Source organism: Prionailurus viverrinus, chromosome E1 (genome assembly GCF_022837055.1).
Source record: "Prionailurus viverrinus isolate Anna chromosome E1, UM_Priviv_1.0, whole genome shotgun sequence".
Lineage (NCBI taxonomy): Eukaryota > Metazoa > Chordata > Mammalia > Carnivora > Felidae > Prionailurus > Prionailurus viverrinus.
In genome coordinates, this window is record NC_062574.1 from 753,545 (window position 1) to 777,323 (window position 23,779).

At 60.8% G+C, this 23,779-nt stretch overlaps 1 protein-coding gene across 2 annotated transcripts; it reads left to right on the forward strand.

The window, feature by feature from the left end:
• Positions 1-2,217: 2,217 nt before the first annotated feature.
• On the forward strand, positions 2,218-23,577 carry SLC13A5 (solute carrier family 13 member 5). 2 transcript variants are annotated; one of them, XM_047833066.1, is made up of 13 exons: positions 2,218-2,663; positions 2,859-3,117; positions 9,448-9,576; positions 9,786-9,922; positions 11,730-11,914; positions 12,473-12,641; positions 13,660-13,782; positions 15,544-15,759; positions 16,460-16,560; positions 17,536-17,654; positions 19,904-20,065; positions 22,638-22,775; positions 23,446-23,577. In XM_047833066.1, exons 3-13 carry the CDS (start codon positions 9,478-9,480, stop codon positions 23,575-23,577), a joined length of 1,581 nt encoding a protein of 526 aa, XP_047689022.1. In that variant the 5' UTR covers positions 2,218-2,663; positions 2,859-3,117; positions 9,448-9,477. The 2 variants fall into 2 exon arrangements, with proteins under 2 accessions (XP_047689022.1, XP_047689021.1); XM_047833065.1 differs by lacking the exons at positions 2,218-2,663; positions 2,859-3,117 and adding an exon at positions 3,938-4,042.
• Positions 23,578-23,779: the final 202 nt, after the last annotated feature.

The following is a 23,779-nucleotide window of genomic DNA, read 5'->3' on the forward strand; positions in this document are numbered from 1 at the left end:
AAATTGATATACCTCAGTTTTTAAAAAAATGTTGATTTATTTATTTTGAGAGAGAGAGAGGGGGGCAGGGAGGGGCAGGGAGAGAGGGAGAGAGAGAATCCCAGGCAGGTTCCGTGCTGTCAGCACAGAGCCCGACGTGGGGCTCCATCTCAAGGACCATGAGATCATGACCTGAGCCAAAATCAAGAGTCAGACGCTTAACAGACTGACTGAGCCCCCCAGGTGCCCCACTGCCTTGGTGTTAAGATTAAAATTCTATTAGGGGCGCCTGGGGGGGGCTCAGTCGGTTGAGCGTCCGACTTCGGCTCAGGTCACGATCTCGCAGTTTTTGGGTTCGAGCCCCGCGTCAGGCTCTGTGCTGACAGCTCGGAGCCTGGAGCCTGCTTCCGATTCTGTGTCTCCCTCTCTCTCTGCTCCTCCCCCGCTCATGCTAGGTCTCTCTCTCTCTCCTTCAAAAAAAAAAAAATTAAAAGGATTAAAATTCCATTAAGTTATTCAGATGGGGATAAAAGTTGCATTACACAATTACAGATGATATATCATTATGACCAAATAGTCCAAAATAATTTTAATTTTGTGTATATCAGTAAAAACATATTTTTAATTAGGGAACTATTTATTTTTATCTTCAAGAAATATATCCTAATGTTTGAATCCATATCTTGAGGAACATAATTTTTATTTTTTTTATTTTTTATTAAAATTTTTTTAATAAATAATAAATAAAATAAATAAATAAAATAAATAAAATAAAAAAGTTTATTTATTTATTTTTATTTATTTTTTAAATAAATAATAAATAAAATAAATAAATAAAATAAATAAAATAAAAAAGTTTATTTATTTTTGAGACAGAGAGACAGAGCATGAACGGGGGAGGGTCAGAGAGAGGGAGACACAGAATCTGAAACAGGCTCCAGGCTCTGAGCTGTGAGCACAGAGCCTGACGCGGGGCTTGAACTCACGGCCCGCGAGATCACGACCTGAGCCGAAGTCGGCCGCTTAACTGACTGAGCCACCCAGGTGCCCCGAGGAACATCATTTTTAAAAAGCCCCAAGGGGAAACAATGCAGAACAGATCCTGAGGGGGTAGGTTACTCCAAGCAGCCACATCGAGATATGACGTTTGACACCTAATATAGTTAATCCATTTTTCGGTAAGTTACCAATACAAGATATAAATTGATACACTCCTTTTCATTACTTCATTTATTATCATGCGATGTTAACAGGCTAAAATTATAAGCTTTTTTGGGGGCTCCTGGGTGGCTCGGTCGGTTAAGCATCCGACTTCGGCTCAGGTCATGATCTCACGGTTCGTGGGTTCGAGCCCCGTGTCGGGCTCCGTGCTGACAGCTCAGAGTCTGGAGCCTGCTTCAGATTCCGTGTCTCCCTCTCTCTCTCTGCCCCTCCCCTGCTCGCACTCTGTCTCTCTCCCTCTCTCTCAAAAATAAATACATTAAAAAAATTTTTTTTAAGCTTTAAGCTTTTTGTAAGTGGGAGTTTGATAAAAAAAAAACAACAGAGTTTTCTGTTGGTAAATATATTTGCATTCGAAAATCGAACCTTTATGTTCAGCTTTTGGAAATAACTAAATAAAGCTCACGAATACAAAAATGGGAAATAAGTTCATTAATTTATTAGATATTACCATCACGCTGTTCCTACGTGGTCAACATGTTTAGCGAAAGACAAATATTCCTGCTGCTAAAAACTAATTAGTCTAACGGCTGCCAGCGGGCACTGAATCTCCATCAATCTGCCTTGTCCATCAGGGTTCCATATGAGCATGCACGGTCCGTTTCTAGGCTCTTTACTCTGGTGACCTACTTTTTCTGTCCCCATGCCGGTAGTGAGTGATGGCACCAATTACTATGACTTCGTAAGCCTTGAACTCTGATAGGGCAATTTCCTTCCACCACGCCCCGCAAACGTCTGAATTCTAGACCGCTTGTGAGATGAAGACTCCGTGGGGGTTTAACGGGAATCGAATGGGACTTGTTGATTGACTTGAGAGACGCGTGTCTCTCTACGGTGTTTGGTCTTCCCGTCCACGAATTGATAGAGTCCCTCCATCCACGTGGTTTATTTTCTCGTCGCAGTACTTACGTTCAAGTTTTTGTTTCTCAACAACTTTGTTATTTTTTCGTTCGCTGATGGATTCTGACTAGCCTCCACCGCTGCCTGGCAAATCTTACTCAGCTCCGAGGTCTCAGCTCAAATGTCACCGCCTCCGTGAAGTCTTCCCCATCGCTGCTGCAACTCAGAGCATTTTTCGGATACTGGTAAAAGCGAATCTTTCCCGACTGCTTCTCGGATGCCAGAGACCGTGTTAACTCTCTGAGCGTTGACTCCTGCAACCTTCAAGGCAACTTTTTGGAATCAGTTGGTGTTACTACCCCCATTTAAGAAAAAATGAGCTTCATGTGATAAGGCCGGGACACAGATCCAGGCAGCACGGCTCCGGGGTCCACCTCTACCCGGGTTGTGCCCCTGGAAAGGCGTTGTATTAACCTACCGAAATGGTTTCCTTGTCTCATTCACGCGTCCCGGAGCAAAGGCTCTGAGAGAGTGCACCGCACCAGCCACGTAGAAGGTGCTGGCTGGCAGACGGTGAGGAATAAAGCAGACATTAAAGAAAGTCCACGCCAGTAAACACACAGGTACAGATTGTGGTGAGTGTGCGGGGTGTGGGGGTAGAGGGTTGGGGGTGGGGAAGGCAAGGGGGGAAATTCTGAGAAGGACAAAGCAGGAGGGTGCTGGCAGGAGGCTCGCAGAGGCAGGAGGGGTCTGGGGGACCTCCTTAGGTGGGGGTCACGGGAAAAGTCACCGGCCCGACTTAGGATGTGTTGTTTTAGGTCCTGCTGTGCGTCCTGGCGGGAAAGGTTGGAAATGCGATGCGGGGCTCCAGCACCAGGGCGGGATGAGACCCGGCCTGACCACTAAGGGGCAGGCTGGGGTTCAAGCCCAGGCTGGGTGCCACTCACCAACAGAAAGCTGCAGGATGAGACCGGCCTGCGGAGGAGAAGGGAGGGAAGGAGGCAGTGAGGAGGCCGTATTGTCTGCACCTTGGTCTCCAGCGCCCCAGCCAGGGGCCCAGCACACAACAGGCGCTGAGTAAGTGTTTTCAGGAGAGAGAATGTTTGAAGGGCCCTTCCACCGGAGACCCCCTGCCCCGCCGCCGTCCCCTCTGTAACTTGGCAACAGCAGCCTGGGTCAGGCGGGAGCCGCAGGCGGCTGGTGTCCGCTGGAGGGCGAAAGGCGCTCGGCCCTCGGGGACCTTAGCGCGGCCTGCTCGGCCATCGCTGCAGAGCGCGGGATGCGCTGGGTCGGGGAGGGCGCGCGGAGGGGGGGAGGGGTCCTGCGCCCAGCGCAGCGCGGACGCGGCCGGGAGGCCGGGGTGACCTGCGGGCGCAAGGCCGGCGGCGAGGAGGGCGCGGGGACGTCTCCGCCAGAGACCCTTCTGGAGTGCGGGAGGCGGGGGCGGGAGTAACCGGCAAAGGAGGGAGCGGCCGGGGCGTCAGTTCCGAGGGACCCAGGGGCTTGCGAGGACTTTCCGTCTGGGAGCCCCGCGGAGACCAGGAGGCTGCAGGTGGCTCTGGGGACGGGGGCTCACGCCAAAGCCGGCACCACGAACGACCTATCGCCCCTGGTCGGCAGCCCCGCGCGCGCCTCTGTCCTGGGCGGCGCAGGAAAGGCTTGGAGAGCCGGCGGGTGCCCGGGCCCAGGACGCTCCCGGGCGGGGTTGGCGGAGTTGGGGGGGCCGGCGCGCCCCACCGACCCCGCGCGGTGGCCCCGCCCCTGGAGCCGCGGGGAGGCCCCGCCACAGGGGCGGGGTTGGCACTGCCCCCCCTCCCCTTCCCGCTGCGGCCCCTTCTTAAGCCCTCGGGTCGCCGGCTGCCGTCACTCGCCTCTCCCGCCGCCTCCCTCCTGCGTTATGGCCTCGGCGGCGCTCAGCTATGTCTCCAGGTTCAAGTCCTTCGTGATCTTGTTCCTCACCCCGCTCCTGCTGCTGCCACTCGTCATTCTGATGCCCGCCAAGGTCAGTTGCGTCTCCCCGCAGCCCCGCCGACCCCCTGCGCCCTGCGCGGGCCGAGGGCACCGACCCCGGGAGCACAGAGCTGGAGCGCGGGGATCCCCGGGCGCGCACTCTGGCGGGAGCTCCGGGGGCCAGATGAGAGGTGCCCACAAACAATGTCGAGGTGCACGGAGACCCCAGGGCGCAGAAACCCGCAAGCTAGCTGGGATCCTGCCACACAGGCTGTCCATGGGCTCAGCCCCTGGCTCGGAATCTCCCTCCACTTCACCCTCAAGTGTCGCCCGCACTCACGGGGAGCCTGGGCGCCTGTGTGCCCCCACCCCCTCTTAGCAAGTGAGGAATTCGCAGCTGTGGGGGGCTCCCGAGGCCAGTCAGGGACGCTCGCAAAAACCCCTGAGTGGATCCCGAAGGGCTGTTTTTGCCTCTCCCTGGCCCTTCTCTGAGCCTCAGTTTCCCTCTCAGTGATGCACATTTCTTCCCTGCTCCGAGGCCGGGAAGCCGCCGGCTGAGAGGCTGGTCAGAGTTGGCCTGCGGCTCCGGGCAGGAGGCGGGCGCGTTCCCAGGCTCACGCCTTGGGTGGCAGGACCCAGGGCTTCGGGGAAGCCGCGGCCCTTACCCGGCTGCCCAGCGCTCCGGGAGGGAGGCCTGGATGAATGGCCTTGGCCGCAGGGCGGGGGCGGGCCGGGAGCCCTGGCCGCTGGGCCGTGGAAGCCCGTTTGGCAGAGACCCGAAGCCCTTTGAAGGCTTTTGTGGCTGCTGGCTGCTCCTCCCTCCATCCCTCTTTGAGCGCCTTCACTCTGAGCCCAGACAGGAAACCTCCGGTTCCCCACCCCCACCGGGGGGCAGGTTCAGGGGAACAGAGGAGCTCTTTAGGGGGTGCCCCGGGGGCCAAGGGGGTAGGGGGTTGGGCTGGGAGTTCGGGGAGCCCACCTGCGACAGATTTCACTTCCACCACCGCCTTCTCTGTGCGACTTTACCCAAGAGCCCGCATTTTCTGGGCCTTGGTTTTCTCATCTCTACAGTGGGCGAGGAGGTGTGCTTCTGACGCTTTCCGACTTTGGGCACCAAAAGCGGACGATGCCAGTTCCTAGGATGGGGGAGGGAGGCCGGAAGGACCCTTGGGTGGGCTGCGCGTGACCCTGGACCGGCCAAGGGCCTCAGATCCAGCCGTGGGGGGCCCTTCAGTGCCGCACCAGCTGCAAAAAGCCGTATTTTCTCATAGATGGCTAGGGAGCCAGGCAGGAAAGCTGGCCTTTCCTCTGTGCTGGCAGGGAGTGAAGTTCCTGGGAGGGTGACAGCAGCTTGGCTGACCTTCCTGCTCAGAGAGAGCGTGGCTGAGACCCCACACCCCCCCACCCTCCCCACTCTCCCCCCCCCCCCCGCCCACACACACCTCTACACGCCCGCATGAGCACACACAGGGGGGTCCTGATGGGACCCTCAACTCGGGGTGTGTATGCACTTCAGCAACCCGCCCTGGGAGCGAGGATCAGGCGAGGAAGGGGAGACCCTCGTGAGAGGCGTCCTATAGGCAGCCTTCCGTGCTGTCCCCTCCCCCCCCCCCCCCCCCCACCGGCGTCCAGACCCTTTGTTCTTGTTCCCTCCCGGGTGCATCTTGTTTTGGTCACCAGCAAAGGGCTCGCTGCCCCGCCCCCACAGCGCCCCCTGTGCAAGGAAGCCAGGTGCACCTGTCGGGGACAGGGCTCCCGGGAAGGTGGCGGGCGGGTGGTCAGCAGCGTGGGCGGCCGTCCCGGTCCCCGAGCGTGCGGAAGCGGCTCCCAGGCAGCCACTCTCTGCTGGTGCCCGGCCCTCTCCCCGGCTTTGCTCTTTTTCCACCTTGATCCTTCCTGGCTTCATCTCTGCTCCACTTCTTGGGAGTTTTCTCTGGGTCCTTCCCCGAGAAGGTTGCTCTTTAACAAAATAAACAATATGTTCATCCTATTGTTTGTTTTGTTAAAATTATTAAATAATTTTCTTTTTTAAGTTTTTTTTATGTTTATTTTTGAGACAGAGAGAGAGAGAGAGAGAGAGAGACAGAGCACGAGCAGGGGAGGGGCAGAGAGAGGGGGAGAGAATCCCAAGCAGGCTCCACAGTGTCAGCCCAGAGCCGGACGCGGGGCTCGAACCCACCAACCGTGAGATCACGACCTGAGCCGAAACTAAGAGTTGGACGCTCAACCGACTGAGCCACCCAGGTGCCCCAAAATTATTTAAAAATTCTTAATTGCAAGGTCTGTTACATATAATATGAACATGAAAACACCCTTAAGTGCCCTAACACACACCCACGCACAGATGTGCTCTCACCCACGTTTCCCCGTTAAGCACCGTGTCACAGACACCCTTGCTTGTTAATTAGTTTCATAATGAGCCATGGTTTTATTCACTTGTGCATCGGGCAGACGGCTGTTGACCCGCTGCGTGCTGGGCACTGCCCTGTGACTCCCACTGTCCACCTTTCTCTCGGAATTAAGCTCCCTTCCAGACGCATTCCCAGCGGGTTATATTTGGTGCCTCCAGGGACCGGGCTGTGAAAAGTGGTTACACGTGTCACGTTGCTGAGTTTAGATGACATGAGTCACACCCAGCCCTCTCTGCACACCGGACGTTAATGGGTGCTCTTGGCTGGGCACGAGCCAGGAGAGGGCCGGGCTGGGAGTGGCGGCGGGGGGTGTGCCCGCGACCTTGCTGGGCATTGCTATGGCAGGATGATGACGAAGAGAAGGATTTGGGGACAGCGTTGCTGTCTTTAAAGTCTCTACAATGTACCTCCTTATTGTCCGCCGCTGGAGGGAATCATTCCTAGCCTCCCCCCCGCCACGGAACCAGGGTCCAGACACATCAGGGACCCTGAAGGCCAGACAGTGGCAGACAGTAGACAGGGATCGGGTCTGTCTAGCGCCAAAGCCTGGGCTTCTAACCGTGCTGCAGTCCTGCCTTGAACCTTGCGACTCCAACCAGCATTGACCCCTGCAGGCCCCGGGCCCCGGGGCGTCTGGCAAAGTCTGGGGACATTTTTACGATCACCCCTGGAGAGGGCCCTTTCTACTGGCGTCTAGTGGGAGCAGAGGCCACGGATGCTGCGTCTACAGCTCAAGGCTGGCTCGGTCCCCCGCAGAACCGCTGGTCCCCATGCGGCAGTGGCTGGGCCGTCGGGCAGTGCCCCGCGGTGCTCCTGGGAGGCCGAAGGAAGTTTATTTTTTATGACTGGCAACACCGTCCAGATGGAGAATTTCCAGGTCTTGGTGCAATGTTTCCTGCACACAGTAGGTGGTCTCCTGGGTGATGAGAAGGTGACCGTGCACAGGTGCATCTGCCGTCAGGTGGATGGCTCAGGCTCGGCTGGTCTGTCCCCGAATCGGTACTCGGCCAGCATCCCCTGAGTGTCAGCCGGTGCTGGGTGCTGAGGACAGAGTGACCCACGGGCTCGGGCTCTGCCCCCAAGCTGGTCGCTGTTGGCTGTGTGTGCTGGGTGGGGGCCAGCCGTGATAGCCCAGGGTGCGAGCTGCTGGGGACACAGGGTGGGTGGGGGGGGATGGGGGAGGGACTGGGGAGAACCCTGGAGCTGTGCGGCCAGCGGTCCCTCCAGGCGGGGGGGGTGGGGGGCGGGTAGCATGTGTGCAAGAGAAAAGTGGTGACAGTCACCGCCAGAGAAGTTCAGGGTACAGGGCGGGGGGGGGGGGGTGGCAGTGTCTGTAGGGCCTGCTCCTCACAGGGGGTCTCCTGAGCCCTGCTGAGGCATTTGGGTTTTGTCCTGAAGGCAACAGAAGGCTTTTTTTTTCCTTTTTTTTTTTTTTCAACGTTTTTTATTTATTTTTGGGACAGAGAGAGACAGAGCATGAACGGGGGAGGGGCAGAGAGAGAGGGAGACACAGAATCGGAAACAGGCTCCAGGCTCCGAGCCATCAGCCCAGAGCCCGACGCGGGGCTCGAACTCACGGACCGCGAGATCGTGACCTGGCCAAAGTCGGACGCTTAACCGACTGCGCCACCCAGACGCCCCGACAGAAGGCTTTTAAATGGGGGATGCCCTGAACAGATTCGCAGATTGGGAGAGGGAGCCACAGTGTGCAGGGCCGGACGTGGGAAGGTCAGAAGGGTGCAGGGGGGCGGTGGCACGGTGAGGGGCAGGGGCGGCAGGTGTGGCTGACTCGGGGGAAGGGCCGGGAGCGGGGAGAGGGCGGTCTGGGTGGGCACCCCAAACGCCAGCCTAGGGAGGCGGGCCAGGTCATCCCCGTCCCCGGAGGCGATGGGGCCGAGGCCCCAAGTTCTACAGCCGGGGAGCGGCCGGCCTCCAGCTCGTGCCAGAACCAGGCCTGTCTCACCGCAAAGCCGAGGTCCAGGGGGCTACGCGGCTAACGGCACCGACGGACGGTTCACCCAGGGTTAGACTCCACTCGGAAGCTCGAGGCCTTTGTGACGGGAGGTGCTGATGAGAAAGCCCAGTGATAAAAACAAGCCTGAATACCCTGCACCAGTGGTTCTCCGCACGGGCTGGTTGGCAGCTAGTTTCCGGGAGGAGGCGCTCCGGGCAGCCCTTTGGGACGGGAATGAGAAGCCGAAGCAGGAGTTGGGGCGAGCGGGTCCCCTGGAGAACGTGGGGCGGTCCCGACCTCCCGTGCCGGCCGAGAGGAAACACTTCCTCCACGGCAGGGGGTCAGGATCCCCGCCGCATCTGCTGTTGTGAGAGTGACCGGCGCGTTACTGAACAGGTGCAGATCTTCCTGGACTTGGGACGGGGCTGTGTCCCCGTGAACCCACGGCCAGCGGAAGGTATCTAGGCGGAGAAAGCATTCAGCCCCTGCCGTGGCGCCTGGAGCTCACCAGCCGGCCCCGCAGTCGGGCACCAGTCTCTCCGACCTCAAGTGTTGAATGTCTTGTGCAATTCGTGGAGTGCGGTCCCGAGAGTGACCACCGGGAGGCCCGTGGGGGCGCAGAACGGTTGTTCCGAGCTGAGGCCGCTGTCGCCAGGGTCACAGAGGAGGCCGGCCGCTCGCGCGGAGCCCGGGGAATTCTAAATACGGATCCTACTTTGTGTGGCCACGTTGGCACCTTGGAGGGTCGAAAAACCGTTAGGTCAAACCGTGGGAAGCTGGGGACCTCTGTATTCTGTCCTCGTCCTCGTCCTCGTCGTCCTCCTCCTCCCCCCGCTTCCTCCACGCCCCCTCTCTTACTCTGTCCTGCACAGGTGCAAGGGCTTGCCCAGGACCCAGCTGGGTGGCAGGGGCAGGAGGTCCTGGGTCCCCTCGGGTCCTGGGCCGGGGAGGCCGTGCCGGTGGGGCGGCCCGAGGGCAGGCCCTCTGACTATGGCAGCCTGCTCCGGCCGTGCCCGCGGCCGCTGGCGGGGAGGGGGTGCCTGGTGGGGGAAGGGGGCACCAGGTGCCGAGGCCTCAGGGCTGCTCCTTCAGTTCGTCAGGTGTGCCTACGTCATCATCCTCATGGCCGTGTACTGGTGCACGGAGGTCATCCCCCTGGCCGTCACCTCCCTCATGCCGGCCTTGCTCTTCCCGCTCTTGAAGATTCTGGACTCCAAGCAGGTGAGCGCCCCCGGGGGCCCCGGCGGCATGCTGCGTCTGCCCCGTGGCGCGCTCCCCGAGCCCCTGTCGGAGCTGCCCGGCCCCCCGGGGACCCGACGTGTCTGGCCCGCGGACGGACCTCCTGACCTTCCGTCCCCACTCGGGCGGCCTGGCCTGCTGGCCGGTCCTGGGGCCGGGGTGGCCCTAATGGGCCCCGTGCTGTCTTCCAGGTGTGTATCCAGTACATGAAGGACACCAACATGCTGTTCTTGGGCGGCCTCATCATGGCCGTGGCCGTGGAGCGCTGGAATCTGCACAAGAGGATAGCCCTGCGCACGCTCCTGTGGGTGGGGGCCAAGCCAGCACAGTGAGCGCCCTCTCTCTCTCGGCACAGGGCTCTGCACGGCCGGGCCGGGGCGGGACGCGCCACACCAGATGCCCCGCGGGCGAGGGCCGGCCGCCAGGGCTTGGCAGGCAGTGGACCCCTGGGTGGGGCATGTGAGCAGCGGGGAGTAAAGGTCCTCTGAATGCAGAAGAGACTGGGCAGGGAAGGCCCCGTGTGTTCAGAGGACCTGGGGGAGGGGTTGCAGGTCCCACAGGGAACCGAGCGGGTGGAGGCTGGATCAAGCCCTGCCTGATACCCCTAGGGGTTCTGTGGGGAAAGCAGGAAATGGGCTTGACCCTGACCGCAGCACCTGCCACCTTGCCCTCAGGCTAAAGACTGCTGACGGCCACATGGGGGTCGGACCGGCCTGAGCCTCTAACTGGGGACTCAGGCCGCACCTTTCTCCTGGGGCTCCCTCAGTGAAGGCAGGCCTGTGTCCCTGTGTCTCCAGCCCGGCCTCCGGAGGCAGCGGCTGGTCAATTCCTGGTACATCCCTCCTGGGGAGTCCATGTGCCGGGGTCGTGCCGGGCACTCCCAGACCCCGGCCCCCGATCTGTCACGCTCCATGGAGCTTCTGCAGGGAGCTTCTACAGGGTCCAATGCACAGCCCCCGTGTAGTCTAGAGGCTTGAATTCTAGAATTCTCAGAATCCTCACTCTCGGGATCCTTGGAGGGTGTGGCTTCTCCACAAGCAGGTGGACCTCGTTCTGGAGCGAGCCGCACAGATTTGCCTTCCAGACCCGGGACGGCCATACACTGGTCTCCACTCCTTCTGGGAGCTCGGCCTCCGGCCGTCCATGGCACTGCCCGTCCTGGGGGGGCTTTTCGTTGAGCCTCCGTGGGGTCTTGACTCATGCAGACGTGGCCTCCTCCTGGCCTCTGCTCTTCTGGGTCCATGGGGCCCACCTGCGTGGACACCTGTTGAACCTCCCTGGATCCTTCCTCGGGCCGGTCGGTGACCTCGGGGAGGGGTCTGGCCCACAGGAGCACGGAGACCACGAGCAGCGGAGTCCCATTCAGCCCCCCCCCCCCCCCCCCAGCCTTCCAGTCCCGGCCCTGGAGCCTCGGGGAAGAATCAGACCCTCCCTGCTCACAGCCGAAAGGGGGAGCAGATGTGGGAACGTTCCTCCAGATCCGGCCAGAGACGAATGTCCCAGGGAGGCTGGGGGGTGGGGGAGGGGATGTGCTCGGCCCTGGTGGCAGGAGCTGGGAGGGAGGCCTCGGAGAAGGCTGCGGTCCGACAGGTTCTCCACGAGGAGCCAGTCTAGACACTGGGGAAGATGGGGTGTTACCAGTAAAGGGACATGTTTCCAGAACAGTCTGTGGTCCTGGTCCACTGCCGAGTGGAGGGGGCAGAGGGCGTGGATGGAGCGGGGGGGCAGGCTCCCACCCCTGAGGGCTGGCCGCCCAGCCTGGTCACTCTGGGGCCAGCTCTCCCCACTGGGCCGGCGCCAGCTGGATGTTGGCGCTCACTTGCTGGATGGGAGCCCCTTACAGCCGTGACTGGGTCTGAGGCTCTCGGTGACCCCGTAGCTGGCACAGGGGTGTCAGAATATTTGTGGGGAGGGTTGTGGGGGGAGGCACTATAGCTGTGACCCCCTCCGACACCATCTGGTCTCACACCGGCTTCCACGCCTAGGCCCCGGCCCCTGCCACCCCTGCAGGGCCGTCCCGTCCCCCGCTGGCTCCTGAGGAGGGGGCCGGGGGAACCTGTGGCCTCCCTCCCCTCCCCACCTCTGCAGGCTGATGCTGGGAACCTCCCTCCCTGCCCCCCCCCTCCCCCCCACAGGCTGATGCTGGGCTTCATGGGCGTCACGGCCTTTCTCTCCATGTGGATCAGCAACACGGCCACCACGGCCATGATGGTGCCCATCGTGGAGGCCATGTTACAGCAGATGGAGACCGCCGGCTCCGCTGAGGCCGGCCTGGGGGCCCTGGAGCTGGCAGACAAGGGCAGGGCCAGCCAACTGCCAGGTGAGCCCCCGGCCCGGGTGCCCCTCACCCCTGCCAGCACCTGCCCCTGCCCGGGGGGCCTCTGCTCCCACAGGCATCGGGGGGCGGGGGGAGGCCCCGGGGCTGGCCAGAGAGTGCCCGTCTTATTCATTCTCTGCCGCGTTCACCGCACGTCCCCGGGGTGGGAGGGTGATGGCCTTGTCGCCGGGCACCGGGCCGGGTTCCGGCTACAGAGGTGCACAGACACGCTCCCCGGGGATGGCAGAGCCCGGCAGGCCGGGTAGGGAGGCCCCCGGCGAGGCTCATCTGACCCAGGGATGCCTCGGCCGGACGCCGAGGGAGCGCTGGAGAGGGACGGGCCTTGCGGGGGGAGAGGGCCCTGAGGTGGATTCGGAGGGCTGTCCCTGTCCCCCAGCGGAGGGAACAGCCTGAGCAGGGACAAGGCACCAGGAGAGAAGGGCGTGTGTGAAGCCGCCGGATTTGTGTGGAGCTGAGCTCCTGGAAGGAGGTGGAGGCAGGCCGCAGGGGCCCGGGGCAAGGCCAGGTGCTGGAGCTCAGCCCGCCGCGTGCCCCCCACAGGGAGCCAAGTGACCTTCGAAGGGCCCCCCGAGGGGCTGCGGGCCGACCGCGACCGGAGGAGCGTGCGCAAGGCCATGACCCTGTGCGTGTGCTACGCGGCCAGCATCGGAGGGACCGCCACACTGACAGGGACGGGGCCCAACGTGGTGCTCCTGGGCCAGATGCACGAGTGAGTCACGGGCCTGCCTTCTGGGGACGTAAGGAGGGCCCGGGGCCGGGGGGCCCCCAGCTCTCCTTCCTGCTCAGCTGGGGCCGGGGCCGGGGCGGACAGCCCTGCACCTGCCCGAGACCCTGCAGGCTGGCTTCTGCTCTGGGGCGAGTCCTGCCCTCCTCCCCGGGCTCTCGCTCCGACGGGAATGCGCCCTGAACACGGAGCTGAAGTCGAGGGAAACGACAGTGTGGTGCGAGAGGCCGGGTCCCCGTCAAACTTGCAGAAAACAGACACAGAAGCCCCCTCGCAGCGGGCTCGATGCGTTAACAACCCCGGCTGTTAACGGTGGTGCCCTATGGGAGGGTCAGAGGTCAGGTTACTTGTTGCCTCTAAGCGCCCTTGAAGGGGCTGCAGAAAAACCACAGGGCTGGTGGGCACGTTCCCGCCCTGGCCACAAAGGGACACAGGCCTTGAGGAGTCTCATCCTGGGCCCGGCTGGTGCGGGTGGGGCTGGGATCACCGAGTGAGGGGCCCTGACGGGCAGCTACCCGCTGGACCAGGCCAGCAGGCAGGACAGCCGGGAGGCGGGAAGGAGCCCAGCCCGCAGACACTTGAGGCCCAACACGCAGACTGTTTTGATCTTTGAGGACCTTCTATAATGATGGCCTTACCGTTCTCCCCGGAGTTCCTCTGGGAAAGGCAGCTGAGTGGGGAAGGCTGTGTCTAAGGGAGCCGGTGCCTGGGGGCAGAGGGCCGGCCGCCGCAGAAGTGACCCTCCGCCAGCCCCAGGAGGATCGGGAGGGTGGCTTTCCCAGAGCCCCCCCGCCCCGCCCCCCCACCTCATCCATGGAGCCCTGAAGCTGTTGGCCGGCTCCTGTGTGTAGGCGAGGCCCTGACTTTTGCGAGGTCCCCAGGGGGGCCCGGATGCTCAGGCAGGGCGGTCAGCCACCCCCCGGTCTTGTTCTGTGCGTGGCGAGGCCCGGTCTCAGCGTCCACCCTGGGGCCACCGTGCACAGCTCAGTGTCTCTCCCTTCAGGTTGTTTCCGGACAGCAAAGACCTGGTGAACTTCGCCTCCTGGTTTGGCTTTGCCTTTCCCAACATGCTGGTGATGCTGCTGCTGGCCTGGCTGTGGCTCCAGTGCGTCTACATGAGGTTCAGGTGAGCGGCTCCGGTGTGTCCGTGCGAGGCTCAGGCGAGCCCGTCTGGCCGGGGGTTAGGGCTTCAACATGCGAACGTGGGGGACACAGCGGAGTCCCTAAGAGCCCCTCTTGGGGAGGCCGAGGGTTACTGCCCTTGACTGCCACGAGGCCCGGTACAGCCAGGCGTCAGGGGCGCCAGCCCGAGCTGGGGGGCTGCCCGAGGCCCCGAGGCCCGCTGAGCTCCTGGCAGAGAGCAGGGGGCGCTGGGCTGGCCCCGAGGCCACAGGGGCACTGCCAGCGTCAGGGGATGTCATGTCAGGAACCCCAGCTGTGGCCCCCCCAGCCTGGCGAGGCTTCTGCCGCCCTTCTGAGGAGGGCGTCCGCCCGTGTCTGCGTTCTGGGCTGCCGCGCCCACACTGCCAGCCCGCGGCTCCAGCCCCGTGGTCCTTGCTAACCCGACGCGGAGCCTGGTGGGTGGGCAGCTCCCCGGAGCTTTGCCGGGACAGCTTTTCCCATTCAGCCCCGATGGCGGGAGCAGCAGGCCGTGCCTGGAGCGTTTCGGGCCCCGGGGGCCCCTGCCCCAGGCTTCCTAGATGCCCTCACCGGATCAGGGGTAGCACCTGCCTCTTGCGGTGCCCTCATCCGGGTCCCGCATCTGGATGGTCGTGGGGCTCAACCTCAGGTCGTGAGGCACGACCTCAGGGAGGCTGCCTCCAGCCTCCTCTAGGAAGCTCGTCCGGGAAGCCGCCTTCCGAGTGCACGAGTTCACGTCCAGCCCTGGGGTCCACAGGCCCCCAGCACTAACAGGACATCACAGCCGGCTCGTACCCGGCTTTCCTGAGCAGGCTGTCCCCGGGGCCAGGGATGGGGGTTCCTCTGCGCACCTTCCCCGGCGACGCCCTTGGGGGTCCGAGGGCCTCCCCGCCCCGGCTCTGCAGCACCGGGTCAGGGGCTCCGTGGCGGCCATTCTACAGGACCCCACACCCCCCAGCCCGGGGCTCCCGCGGGCAGCCCGACCCACCCACCGGCATCGGGTGCCAGCCCGGCAGCCGCCAGATTGGCCCTGAGCCGGGAGCGAACCGCTTCATGTCAGGGAGGGGGCGTCCGGGAGGCGTGGTGGCAACGGCCGGGGGCCGGCATGGACACCCACCTGCCCGAGGGAGTCCCATCTGCAGCCGCCGTGGAGTCGGTGCCGGACGTGTGGCACCGGACACGGGCCGGGCAGCTGAGAGCACCGAGCGGCCCCTTATCCCGGGAGCCGGTGTCACGAGAACAGCTCACAGACTGGCCCTTGGTGCCGATTCCGTGCACCCCTGCCCTCCCGGGAAGTGTGCCCCAGGGGTCAGGAGGCGCTCCCGCCAGGGAGGGCTCTCCAGGGACAGTCCTGTTGGCCTCGCCCAGTGCCTTCAGGCTGACCGGGGCTGGAATGCCCGGAGAATCCCGTGGGCCCACGTCCGGGGCCCTGTGGCCCTGGCCGGCCCTTCCCATGGCTGAGGTACCCTTACAGCTGCCCAGGGATCCCTCCTCCTCCTTGTCCCTCATGCCAGCACCTCCGGGGGAGGTCCTGCAGGGCGCACTGTGGTGGCCGTGGCCACAGGCTCCCGGGGAGCCCCCTCCGGCTCTGGGGACGCCCTGGGCCACGCGCTGGGCACACCTAACAGAGACTTTCCCGCCCTGCGCCCTGCGGGGGAGGGCCGGCAGGTGAGGGCCGCCGTGGGCGACAGGCAGCGCCGTCTGACTGTCCGGCTGGCCTCGCCGCCTTCTGTCTCTGCACCTCCAGTTTTAAGGCGTCCTGGGGCTGCGGGCTGGAGAGCAGGCATCACGAGAAGGCCGTGTATGAGCTGCTGTGGCAGGAGTACAGGAAGCTGGGGCCGTTCTCCTTCGCCGAGGCCAACGTCCTGCTCTGCTTCCTCCTGCTGGTCGGCCTGTGGTTCTCCCGGGACCCCGGCTTCATGCCCGGCTGGGTGTCGCTGGCCTGGGAGGAGGGCGAGACAAAGTAAGTGACGGGTTCCCCGGCCCCGCGCGTGACTTCTGCAGCGCTGCCTTGGTTCACGGCTGCTTCTCTTCTCCCCAGTCCTCGCGACAGGCCCGCAGACAGTTCCTGCTGGCCAGGCAGGGTGGCCGGGATGTGACGGAGAGAGATTTGCTGAGCCCGGAGCTCTAGCTTCCAAACTTCTGTTCTGCCGTCTTTCCTCCCTCCGAGAGCAGACGGAGTCCGGGGTCCAGGGCCTCTTTGGCCCGGAGGATGTGTGCTGCCTCCCTCCAGGTTGAGCTGTTCTGTGGCCAGAAGGAAGCAAGGTTGAGAAACACCCGTGTCCTAGACAAGGCAGGCCATGCGGGCGGGCGGACAGCTGCCTGTGGCCACCTGTGGCACTTGAAGTCTCTTGAGTTATCACCAAAGCCCTTGTGGGCACCCTGGTGAACCCAGGATTCCAGAGAGTCTGATGAGCAGAGGTCATGAGGCTCGTCCACGGAGCAGCACAGACCGAGAGGGAAGCCAGTGGCTGAGGGTCACCCAGCTGGGGGCAGAGCCGGGCAGAGACGTGGACATCCTGGTTTCCAGCCAGGGTTCCGTCTACATGGCCCTTAGGGCTCCAGTCCTCACGCTCGGCTGAGCCTGTAGACGCAGAGCAGGCTCGCCGAGCGGTGACGGTCCCAAAACTGAGCTGGGCACGTCCGTGTGCTCTCTCTGCTAGGTACGCGTCTGACGCCACCGTGGCCACCTTTGTGGCCACCTTGCTGTTCGTAGTGCCTTCGCAGAGGCCCCAGTTCAACTTCCGTGGCCAGACGGAGGAGGGTAAGGCCACCGGGAGCGTTCGTCAGGCCTTCCCTGGGGACTGTTTTCTGCAAACTCTTCTCTTGTGCCCTCCAGACGTTAGAAACCTTGGCAATATTATAAGAGAACAGACAGACGTTTCCAATTTCCCACAAGGCCGTCCGTGCTTTTTCCGGTTTCTCTCCTCCGGTCTTTGCTGGGATGCATGTGTGTTACACGGGCCGCTCAGATTCCGTTTCTCGGTTGTTTGGGTTTTCGTGTCCTTACGGTGTGATCACTTCCTGTTAATGCCACAGGCTTCACGTCCATTTTCTCTAATTACGGCATCGAAGCGCATCGAGGGGCGGAACTGTTCTCTCTTGTGGAACGTTCTGGCCGTTTGGAATTTTCCGTTGCTATCAGTTAGTGTTTTCAGGTGCATAGGTGTTTCTTCTTTTTCTAAAATTTTTTTAATGTTTTTATTTTATTTATTTATTTATTTATTTATTTATTTTTCAACGTTTATTCATTTTTGGGACAGAGAGAGACAGAGCATGAACGGGGGAGGGGCAGAGAGAGAGGGAGACACAGAATCGGAAGCAGGCTCCAGGCTCCGAGCCATCAGCCCAGAGCCTGACGCGGGGCTCGAACTCACGGACTGCGAGATCGTGACCTGGCCGAAGTCGGACGCTTAACCGACTGAGCCACCCAGGCGCCCCTAGGTGTTTCTTCTTTAGGATAAATTTCCAGGAGTCGTGTTATTGTTAGGGTGTATATGCCAAATGGCTTTTCAAAAAGATTGGGCCAATGCGTATGCTCCCCAGGAGTGGGTGACAGCGTTACCCAGCATTTTTCACCAGCACTGGGTGTGGCGTTCATTGTGAGTTTCAGCTGATGCGAAACCTCGCTCTGGGAGGGTGTCCCTGGTCCACACAGGCTTTGATTCCCCTGGAATCGATTTTGCTTCGCGCTGCTGCTCTGGCTTGTGTATGTGTGTCTTTTATTGTTTCTTCCCAGAAAGGAAAACTCCATTTTATCCCCCTGCGCTGCTGACCTGGAAGGTGACCCAGGAGAAAGTGCCCTGGGGCATCGTGCTGCTGCTGGGGGGCGGCTTCGCACTGGCCAAAGGATGTGAGGTAACGCCCCCGGCTGCCGGCTGCCAGGGCCCCTCTTGCACAAGACGGCGTCAGAGACCTGAGGTGTCCCTCTGCCCACACCCCTGCTCTGTGCTCTGTGGCTCTGTGTCTGCTCCACAGAACTGCACGTGTCTTGGGGACAGGGGACTCTGTCTCATCACCGAGAGGCCCTGCAACACGGGCAGTGCCTGGAAGAGAGAAAGTGCTCTTTGAAAAATTGTAGAAACGAGTGAATAAGTGACCAAGAGAATAAGTTAACCAAGAGAGGCAGGGGACGCTGTGAGGGCTGCCCCGGGGGTTGGCGATAATGATCTCTGCTTTGATTTGTTCTGGGAGGTCTTTCTTTCGAGTCCCTGTGACCACTTCCACCACTACACCTGGTTCTTTTACTTGATGAGTTCCTTGTTGATACAGTTGACATTTAAGCATTTTTCTCTAGATAGGTATGTAACAGCACAGAAGGAGAGGACTGGCGTTTAGGAGAAAACACACACAAATGAAACTTTCTTACTTCTATTCCTCCCCAGTAGGGAAGAAGTAAGGTTGAGGGAGAGATGAGCCAGCTTGCTGCTGATATCCACCCACCCATCCAACTGTCCGTCCATCCATCCATCCATCCATCCGTCCATCCATCGCCCGTTTTTCCTTCCTTCCTTCCTTCCTTCCTTCCTTCCTTCCATCCCTCCAACTGGCTGTCCGTCCATCCATCCATCCATCCGTCCATCCATCCGTCCGTTTTTCCTTCCTTCCTTCCTTCCTTCCTTCCTTCCTTCCTTCCTTCCTTCCATCCCTCCAACTGGCTGTCCGTCCATCCATCCATCCATCCATCCATCCATCCATTTTTCCATCCCTCCATCCCTGCATCCCTCCCTCCCTCCAACTGTCTGTCTGTCCATCCATCTATCCATCCATTCATCCATCTGTCCATCTGCCATCCATCCGTCCATCCATCCATCCTTCTTTCTGTCCATCTGTCCATCCACCCATCATCCATCCACCCATCCATCCATTCATCCATCCACCCATCTATTTTCCTTCCATCCATCCAACTATCTGTCCATCCATCCATCTATCCATCCATTTATCCATCTGTCCATCTGTCCATTCATCCATCCATCCATCCATCCATCCACCCTTCCATCCGTCCATCTGTCCATTCATCCACCCATCCATCCATCCAGGAATAGAATGTCATGGACAAATTGGGTCTATCTTATTTCTGCTGTTCCCTCAGCATCTAGAATAGAGCCCAGTGCATAGCAAGGACATAAATATCTTTTGGATGAACAAATGCATTCATCTGGTCACCTCATCCATCCATCCATCTGTTATCTCCCATTCATTCATTCATTCATTCATTCATTCATCAAACATTCCCTTTATGTCCCTGTTAAATCAGTCTGAGCATTACAGAGGAGATTGATATATGTCCCTGCTTTTGAGGCCTTTGCAGCCTGGCGAGGGGGACGTATCTGGAAAAGCATGTCAGGGAGAAGTGACACTTGAGTGAAGGGGGAAGTGTGCCGTTTCTAGTGCAGGAGCAGCAGAAGAGGAGGCTGGTGCAGCCACTCCGCCGGGGGTTACAACAGAGAGAGTGAACTTACTGTGAAGACAGCGGGTGACCACTGAAGGGTGGTGGCCGCGGCGAATCAGTCAGATCTGCACTTGGGAAAACACCCTGAGGCCGAGTAGACCTAGCAGGGAGGCGTTGAGGGAGATCCAGCAGGCGCCCCATACAGTCGGTCGTCCAACCCAGTCTCAGAGCGTGAGGCCCCGTGAGCTAGTCTCTCCTGAGACTCGCTCCCGCTCTAAATCCCCAGTGTCTGCCTCGGATCCCTCTCCTGAGCGTGGAGAGCTACCGGGGGCTGAGAGGAGATGGTTGATGAGGAGCTCTGGGTGACTGGGTGGCTGAGTGGGCATAAGGAAGAAGGGGACAGGGACCCCAGGGCGGTGTCCAGCTTCCCAGGGTGGGCGGCAGGCGTATGGGAGCCCCGGGGAGCAGACTCTGGGCCAGAGAGAGTGAATTCAGGTAGAGGCATGTTGAGTGTCACTGGGCCAAAATTCAGGTATAGACCAGCTGGGCTGGAAACGGATTTAGGAGACAGCAGGGCGAGGGTGGGGACTGAGGGTGTGGCCTCGTGGAGCCCACCCGTGGCTCTTATGCAGAGAGAGAGTCAGACTTGCAGGAGGGGCTGAGCTCCCCGGGCCCGCAGCCTTCGGTGACTGCCCCCCCTCCCTCTGCTTTCAAGGCCTCGGGGCTGTCGGAATGGATGGGGGAGCAGATGGAACCCTTGCACTCTGTGCCCCCGGCGGCCATCACCTTGATCCTGTCCCTGCTTGTTGCCGTGTTCACCGAGTGCACGAGCAATGTGGCCACCACGACCCTATTCCTGCCCATCTTCGCCTCCATGGTGAGTGACCCACCAGGAAGGGGACCCTTAGCCGTCATGGCACAAGAAGCCGCCAAGCTGGGACCGTGTCCTGGGTCCCTGAAGGGACGGAGCCCAAACACGCTTTGCGGGCCTGGGCCTCTGAGCCTCTGATGACCCTCGGTCTCTGTCCTCGGGTCCTCCACGGTCCCCAAAGTGCACGGCAAGAACCAGGCCCTCAAAATCCATTTATAAATGTGGCTGGTTGTTTCTCAAGCTGAGGAGACAGGATTTGCGGGCCAGTGTCATGGGGGTGTTGGAGGGTCTGGAGCATGTAGCCCGGGGTGTGCACGAGGGCGGCCGGGCCGGGCCGCCAGGAAGAGAGCCTGGGGGACTGGGTCTTGGGGAGGCGGGAGGGAGAGGACGGTCAGGGCGGGGGCGGGGGGCGGTGCCAGGCTAGAGGTCTGTGCTGTGGGCAGGCATGTGCGAGCCGGAGCTCAGGAGGAGGCAGGGCACGGAGAGGCTGTGATCTCTTACGCTTCCTTCCAACGCCCATCGCGCGGCGGTCCCGACCTCAGGGTGGTGCAGCAGGAGGCTGGGCTGGCGGTCGGAGGACCTGGGTCCAAGCTGCGGTTAGGGCCAAGTAAGACGGGGGCCGTGGAAATCTTCTGTGGGCGACAGCCCGAGCCTGGGAGAGACCGTGGTTGTCACCCTGGAGTCAGGAGTCTGAGCCAAGAGCTCAGGATTCAAGTCAGTAGATTTCCACTCTGTGCCCCGGCGTCCGCGTGTATGGAAGTAAAACCCAGTGGTTTTGTCCTTCCGTTCCGGGCAGGGATGAAAGTGTTGGAACTCGGTTCCCCTAAGCAGGCTGTTGGGCCAGCGCTGGTGAGCGCCCCCCCCCGTCCCCGGGAAAGGCCTCCAGCCCAGAGCCAGACAAATGGAGGTCTTCACCTGGGGGTGTGGCCAGGCCCTTGGAAAACAGGCTTTCCTAGAAGCAGAAGCCCACGGTACCTCTGAGGCCCCCGGAGCCCCGGCCTCAGCACCCACCCCAGGAGAGGGAGCGGGCGGCGACCCCCAAGCTGGGTCACAGAGGCACGTGGGGTGCATACACCATGCACATCCAAGGCCAGGACGAAAGTGGGGTCAGGACACAGACGGGGGCCCTGCCTGGGCCTCTCAGCCCTCCCCAGAGGGCGTGTGCCCGGGCGTGGCCTTTCCTGAGACCTGTTTACCCACAGGAACCCTAACCTGAGGTCCGCCCCAGCAATTTCATGTCTGGGAATGTATCTCGGGAAGATCTCCAGAGGTCCTCATTCCAGAACAACCCATCACAGAGTTACTTGTTATAAAAATATTTTCATAACAGCAGAGGATTGGGGAGATTAAATATATTCATATGGAATGATACTATCAAGCATGGGGGGGGATCACAGCTTTGAAGGGTATTTAGAGTTGAAAACATGATACTTACACGTGGCTAACAAATGTCCAGTAACGCCAGACCCTGACCCCCCCCCCCAGCTTCCATTTCTGTTATTAATGTCTTTTTAAAAATTTTTTAAAATGTTTATTGATTTTTGAGAGAGACAGAGCACGACCGGGGGAGGGGCAGAGAGAGAGGGAGACCCAGAATCCGAAGCAGGCTCCAGGCCCCGAGCTTTCAGCATAGAACCCGACTTGGGGCTCGAACTCATGAACCATGAGATCATGATCTGAGCCAAAGTCAGACGCCCAACCGACTGAGCCCAGGTGCCCCTCTGTTATTCATTTCTTAGGTATCTTTCTGGATATATCACACACACACACACACACACACACACACACACACTCTTTTTAAACCAATGGCCTCATTCTGTGGTCCTGCTCTGCACCTGAATTTTGTTTTCCTGTGCTGTCATTCTTCACAGCCCCAAGCTGTCCCCTTGTTTGTAGGTACGTTTTCATTTAAGCAGCCTGCTTCTGCGGCCACCGGCTTAGGGATGAGTCTGTCTCCTGAGTGCTTTGCTGATATAATGTTGCACAGGCGTCTGTCGTCATGTGCACATAAATCTGCACGAGGGATCATCGCTAGTTTCGACAGACACGAACAAATATTGTGAGCTATAGCATTCGTCCCTTCAGCAAACAGTTAACGAACATCCACTCGGTGCGGGGCGCTGTCTGATGTGGCTGAATTTTAAGCTGTAAAGAGCGGTATCGAATTCCGTATGCAAAACGATCCCAGACATGTGTAAGAGCACGCGTGTGCGTAGGTGAGGAGACGCGGGCCCTCTAGGTCCGTGGCAGGACGGACAGCCATGTGCACACGTGGGCCGCGGGGACGCCGCGAGATTCGGTGCGGCCTGAGCACCCGGCATGGTCTGTGGCACGTAGCTGGTGCCCAGGAAGTAGGTGTTGAGTGGACCGAGGGGGCCTTCGGGAAGGCCTCCCCGGAAGGTGGCTGCGGGTTCAGCCTTCAGGGCCCAGCAAGGCTCTTACCGAGACCCGTGCCGACGGGAAGAGGGGCCGGCGGGACGGAGGCACAGGGCGCATCAGGGGGACGCGTTTCAGAGAGACGGTCCCTGGAGCCTTCGGCACCTGCGTGTGTGACCCGTGGCGCCGTGTTTCTCCCCAGTCACGTTCCATCGGCCTCAACCCGCTGTACGTCATGCTGCCCTGCACCCTGAGCGCGTCTTTTGCCTTCATGCTGCCCGTGGCCACCCCGCCCAATGCCATCGTGTTTGCTTACGGACACCTCAAGGTTTCTGACATGGTAACGCACGACTCCCGGCTGGCGTCAGGGGTACCGACCGGTGACGGCCACGACCCGTGCGTTTGCATGCATGTGCTTCTTTGCTTCTTTTCTGAGACGTTCTCACGTTCCGGGGACCGCTCTGCCCCCCCAGAGCTGGGAGGTGAGGCGTGGAAGCTCTCACCTGGGGAGCCCTCGCTGAGCCCTCGGAAAGGGTGAGGGCGGGGGTCCCGCGTGGCCGTGACGGGCTTCCAAGACCAGCGGGAGCCCGCGAGGACAGTCAGGAGAAGCAGGGAGGGGGCGGGAGAGGCCACCGCCTGGGAGCGGGGGATGTCCTGGCTGCAAACGCAGACAGAGGACGACCCCCTCCTTTCTGCTTTGGCTCCGTCACCTGGGGTGGGAGGGGGAGGCCAGAAAGGAAGGCCCTCGTGGTCACAGAGCCTCCGCTGGGCCTCAGGCCACCTCCCCGAGGCTGTTTCCAAATGCTGGCCTGGGTATGGAGGTTTCCCGGAGGCTCTGAGCACCGAGGACACCTGCCAACCCGCCTTGCTCTGCCTGGGGGCGGGCTGAGCACAGAGCACAGAGCACAGAGCACGGCCCAGGGACGGGAGCCCAGCAGACCATCCGGTCACGGCTGTTCTGATGGCCCGGCCCACCCGGGGGGTGCTGACTCTGACTCGTCTTTTTCCAGGTGAAAACAGGACTCATGATGAACATAATCGGAGTCTTCTGTGTATTTCTGGCTGTCAACACGTGGGGACGGGTCATCTTTGACTTGGACCATTTCCCTGACTGGGCTAACCTGACACACGCGGAGACCTAGGGAGAGCCTCGCGACCCGGCACGCCGCCCCCACCCTCCTGAGGACCCGAACCTCCCAGCACACCTCCCGGCACAACTTTGGGGTTCGCTCCCCAAAGCGATCCAGTGATGCCCACACCCCCACGGAGACCCAGCCTGGGGGCTCCATGCAGAGCTGGGGGGGGAGGGCTCTGCAGGGTGGGAGAGGGAGGAGCCCCCCGGGG

Bases quoted from the DNA above. Each gene is read 5' to 3' on its own strand.
- SLC13A5 (XM_047833065.1), top strand. From the start codon at position 3,938: ATGGCCTCGGCGGCGCTCAGCTATGTCTCCAGGTTCAAGTCCTTCGTG. The intron at 9,577-9,785 runs GTGAGCGCCCCC...GCTGTCTTCCAG, and splicing joins AGATTCTGGACTCCAAGCAG to GTGTGTATCCAGTACATGAA. The intron at 11,915-12,472 runs GTGAGCCCCCGG...TGCCCCCCACAG, and splicing joins CAGGGCCAGCCAACTGCCAG to GGAGCCAAGTGACCTTCGAA.